Raw genomic sequence first — 5,000 nt, 5'->3', positions numbered from 1 at the left:
TCAAAACAAACAACAACTGCACATAGCTGCAGTACAGGCCTGGCAGAGCATCACCAGAGAAGATACCCATCGTCTGGTGGGGTCAATGGGTCACAGACTTCAGGCAGTTATTGCATGCAAAGAATTATCGATAAATACTAAACATGAGTGCTTAATTCGGACAACTGATAAATCTGTCCCATCACTCTTGGTGGCCTAAAATAGGGGGACTATGCATATAAAGTGTTGTAATGTATTCATGGTGATAGTAACATGGACAGAAAACCCATTCAATAAAATCTGAGAATCTCTACTTTCACCTCATAATAATAGCTTGATTTAAAATCCAAACATTTAAGTATAGAGTATAGAGCCAAAAGAAGAACGAATGCTCCACTGTCCCATTTCTTACACTTACATGGCGGAAGTGGTGCTAAACGTCTGAGCAGGAGTTGAGGGAGTGAATATGTTGCAGAGGCAGTAAGAGTTTAGATACTATAGATGCCACTGATCCTAGTGCATTAGAGACGGGTTAAGGGTTAATCATGTTGTCATGGTGACAAGAGCACCATGGGTGTTTTCAAGATTCAAGAGACAAAGTCGTGTGCTGACAATTGTACGTAGTGGGTCAGGGGAGGCTGGTTGAGGTAGAAATCGGAGGATGGGCTCATTGTAATGCATGACAAAGTTTGATACCATTCCTCATTCCATTCCATGCATTACAATGAGCCCGTCCTCCGATTTCTACCTCCACAAGTCTCCCCTGGAGTGGGTGTTTTGATGTTTAATGTCAAGGCTGCATAACACACAAGGTGACTATGATACTGACCCGGGTGCAGTTGTTAGCCTTGGGCTCCAGTTCGCTCACTTTGGTGATCTGTTTGAGGAAGTCAGACTCCTGCATGCCAGGCTGGGAGCCCCTGCGCTTGAACAGCGCCCGTGGGTTCCCCAGGACCACCTGCAGGTTCACCGCAAAACCTGAGGAAGAGGAGGGGGAAGAGATGAAGGGGAGGCAGGGTGGGATGGGGGGTTAAGATGGCTGCTACGACCATGCAGGTTTGCAAACCTCACATCACACATAATTCTCACATTGAACATGTCATTTTCCTTGGGGCGAGCAATCTAGAAGTGCAACGGAATAATGCTCCCTGTTACAAATGACAAACACACACACACACACAAACTCTGTCCTCTCCTTGTCTTCTTCCCTTCATGATAACTGATATGAAGGGACAGCATATGTGACAGCAATGTGATAGGTTACCACCTATGAGGGTAAGGTTGCAAGACAAGAAGGAAAATTGGGGACAGAGCTTGAGTGACACTCCCCCCCAAATGTGTGTGTGTGTGTGAGTGTGTGTGTGTGCGCGCGCGCGTGCATGCGTGTTTGTCCGTGTGTGTGTGTAGGTGCACGTGTGTGTGTGTGTGTGCGTGCGTAGGTGTACATGTATGTGTCTGTATGTGTGTTAAACGCAGGATACAGAGTGGTGTACCAAGAAGACTACAGTATCTCATATTTCCACTCTCCTCACAGATCCTATCTCTGTCGTGTCTGTACCACTGGGATTGGGATGTGCTGATATCTGAGTCTAAACATATTCTGTGTCCTCTCCTTTACTGCTATCCAGTGAGCACACTGTTTTTTCTGGGATCCTATTCCACTGAGTGTGTGTGTGTGTGTGTGTGTGTGTGTGTGTGTGTGTGTGTGTGTGTGTGTGTGTGGTGTGTGTTTGTTTGTGTGTGCTTGCGCGCATGTGCTTTTTTCTAGCATGCATAGTCAAATAAGGTCACTAGTCCCCCCCCCCCCCCCCCCCCATGCACACACACAAAATCACTGAGATATTGATATTTACTGTGATATTTACTTCTCTGGTCAGGCATATTACTGAGCAGTGAGTAATACTGCAGTGAAAGCACAGAGATAAAAGTACCTCTGGTATGATAGATGGATATGAAAGCAATTATAAGATAGTCATCTCTTCACATGCAGCTAATCCAAGTTATAGGGAGATGCCATATTGCTTCACATCTGAGATTTTTTCAGATCTACACAAATGGCTATTGGCGTAGGTTAGGGGAAAGAGGTCAGAGGTCATAATTTAAAGTGACTTCCTTTGTTTGTTTTCTTTCTTTGATGACCACTGATATGGTAGAACATAATAGGTATAAGCAACGGTTGAAACCTTTCTGGTGCCTTTGCCAATAGTTGGAGGTTTAGCTTTAACCATATGACCAGACCAGGAAAAACTAGTTTACAACAGGGACCCATAAGTGTTCTATGGCACTAGTCATGGAGGAGAAGAGAATGAAAAATAAGTATTGAATTAGAGACTTCCTGCTTAGTAAGCCATGCTAGATACCAATTGGTCCAGAGAAGGGTTCATGTTTGTGTGACGATCTTGTGTGTGTGTGTGTGTGTGTGTGTGTGTGTGTGTGTGTGTGTGTGTGTGTGTGTGTGTGTGTGTGTGTGTGTGTGTGTGTGTGTGTGTGCGCGCATAAAAAATACACAAACGTGTTGAAAGGGGCTGCTCTAGCAGAATACTAAACCATTCTCTCATTGTCTGCCCCTATTGTAGCCCAGTAAATGAGAGAGAGCAGAATATGGGAGCCTTAGTGGGCAGGTAACAACAGACTTCCATACAACAATACAAGTTAATAAGGCAAGGAATACTATTTACACACAGCTCCGCACAACCATCTAAATCACATATTCACATAAATAATGTGAAAGATTGAAGATTTAATATCACTTAAGGGTTAGAGGATAGCTTAAGTTATGATTACAAATGTAGTGGTGAATGTGGGTTCAGAATGACTGTAGTCATAAATGCCATTTATGAATAGAGAGTAGTGAGATTATGATTATGATGTTATGTGTTGTGCAGGAGCATTGCTGATTATGATTGCGTAAGCTGTGTGGTGTCTTGAATGTGGCTGAGAGAGGGAGAGGAGGGGATGAGGGGAGGAGAGGTGGTGGGGGAATTTAGGAGAGGAGAGGAACGAATTAGGGGAGAGGTAGAACAAGAAAGGAAAAGGGGAAGGAAGGAGGCCCTCTCTTGTTATCATGTCTTAATTATGATAGCACAACACCCACAGGCAGAGCTGTGTGTGTGTGTGTGTGTGTGTGTGTGTGTGTGTGTGTGTGTGTGTGTGTGTGTGTGTTTGTGAGGCATCTGTGTCTATTCTGTGTGTGGGGGGGCTTAAGTGTGTGGCAATGGTCCCCTGTGTGTGTGTTTCTGACTGTGTGTGTGTGTGTGTGTGTGTGTGTGTGTGTGTGTGTGTGTGTGTGTGTGTGTGTGTGTGTGTGTGTGTGAGACATCTGTGTCTATTCTGTGTGGTGTGGTGGGGGCTTGAGTATGCAGCAGTGGTCTCCTGTGAGTGTTTCTGGCTTTGTGTGTGTGTGTGTGTGTGTGAGAGTGATTGTGTGTCTGTGTGTGTGTGTGTGTGTGTGTGTGTGTGTGTGTGTGTGTGTGTGTGTGTCTGTGTCTGTGTCTGTGTCTGTGTCTGTGTGTCTGTGTGTGCTGCCCTCAATGCCTGAGGGAGCACTGGATGGGTTTTTTATACACAGTGCAGAGCAGAGAGTGATGAAGTGGCGGGCCACTTTGCTTACATATGCTTACAGCTGAGAGGCACTGCTTTAAGACTTCTTTTACTACAAGACAACGTCTCCCACTCTTCACCCCTAAACAAAAGAAGTCATCTGCAGTATGGAGCAGTTTAGACCGCCATATTGGGCTGCATTCTAAACTGAAAACATGTTAATATCCCTGTGCTTTAAGTGACTTGAACCTTTCTAGGCCGTTTCTGCTGTCAACATTCATCAGTTAAATGTTCTTCTTAAGTCTATGAGCGAGAGTCCTCAGAGTGCCATTCCTGCCATGGACTACATTCCTTGCCAGAAGCCTTCTTTCTACCCTTGTTAAGTCCTTCACCAGTTTTGAGATAGGATTGGATATGTGAAAATAATATGGCTGAAACTGCAGGGGAAAGGGCACAGCTTTTGGAAATGAAATGAAGCCTTGATGGACGTGCTGTCAGCTGCCATATTGAGTGTTAGCTATATGCCCTGCTCAGAAATGACCTCTATCCCCTACACAGTTGTGTAGATCTGAAATAGATGGATTGCAGCAATATGGTGAGAATTTCATCCTGCATATTAGAGGGCACGGGGAAACAGTCACTGTATTGCAGTAACCTCTGAGATAATCCTCTGATAATAATCTGAGATCTACAGGAGGGCCTATGTAGGGGGTCAGATTGCTCAGATTGTGGTCTTACCTGCCATGTCGATGGCGAATGGGCGGTCAGGTCTCCAGCCGGTATACCAGCCTACTACTTTACCCCCCTCCACAACAGGTCTCTCGTATCTCCGCCCACTGACCAAGCCCACTGGCCACACCGAAACACCCCGTGTCCCACGCATCTACATGGGGAGACAGAGAGGGAGACGGGGTTAGAGGTACATACACACACATAGTGCATACTGTACATGCATACAGGTGGTGTACACAAAATGGAATCTAACTTAGTATATGCATTTCACTCTTGAAAGTGTGCCACTTTCATTGAGGTAAAATAACTGGACAGGTGAAAGGAAACACTAGGTGGGCATCCACCTATCGCTCTCTTTTGAACAAATTTGTTCAAATGAGGGGGAGGAGCCAAGGAGAGGAAGCCACTTTAGATTATGGAGGTACACTCTGTCACTGTAGAGTCATAGTGTTATGGAGGTACACTCTGTCACTGTAGAGTCATAGTGTTATGAGGCATCATGGGGTTTTACCTGTGTGAACATACCGTGGGAGTGAGATGAAGAGACTTACTATCTTAGCATCTAGGGTCAGTTATCCAATGTTCCACTTGATGGTAGGATACATTTTCAAGGAGGGTAAAAGCTGAGCCTAAATCGGTGTCAACTGGAAACTTCTTCCCTGAGCCCTGTGTCCATGAGATAAAATGGTCCGAAAGTTTTGATTCAAAACTACAGTCACTAATTTGTGGCATTCTGCATGGGAAACCAG

At 45.1% G+C, this 5,000-nt stretch overlaps 1 protein-coding gene across 1 annotated transcript in view; it reads right to left on the bottom strand.

Moving 5' to 3' along the window:
- The window catches only part of b3gat2 (beta-1,3-glucuronyltransferase 2 (glucuronosyltransferase S)), a gene marked incomplete at its 5' end in the record, with an annotated part of 13,397 nt that overhangs the window by 2,993 nt on the left and 5,404 nt on the right, over positions 1-5,000 (bottom strand). The window contains 2 exons of the mRNA XM_083696340.1: positions 809-957; positions 4,258-4,402. Of these exons, the coding sequence (XP_083552466.1) occupies positions 809-957; positions 4,258-4,402 (294 nt within the window). The remainder of the gene's footprint in view (positions 1-808; positions 958-4,257; positions 4,403-5,000) is intronic.

The sequence above is a fragment of the Argentina silus genome, assembly GCF_951799395.1.
Source record: "Argentina silus genome assembly, chromosome: X".
Lineage (NCBI taxonomy): Eukaryota > Metazoa > Chordata > Actinopteri > Argentiniformes > Argentinidae > Argentina > Argentina silus.
The sequence above is the reverse complement of the archived record's forward strand: the minus strand, read 5'-3'. Positions and strand labels throughout refer to the sequence as shown.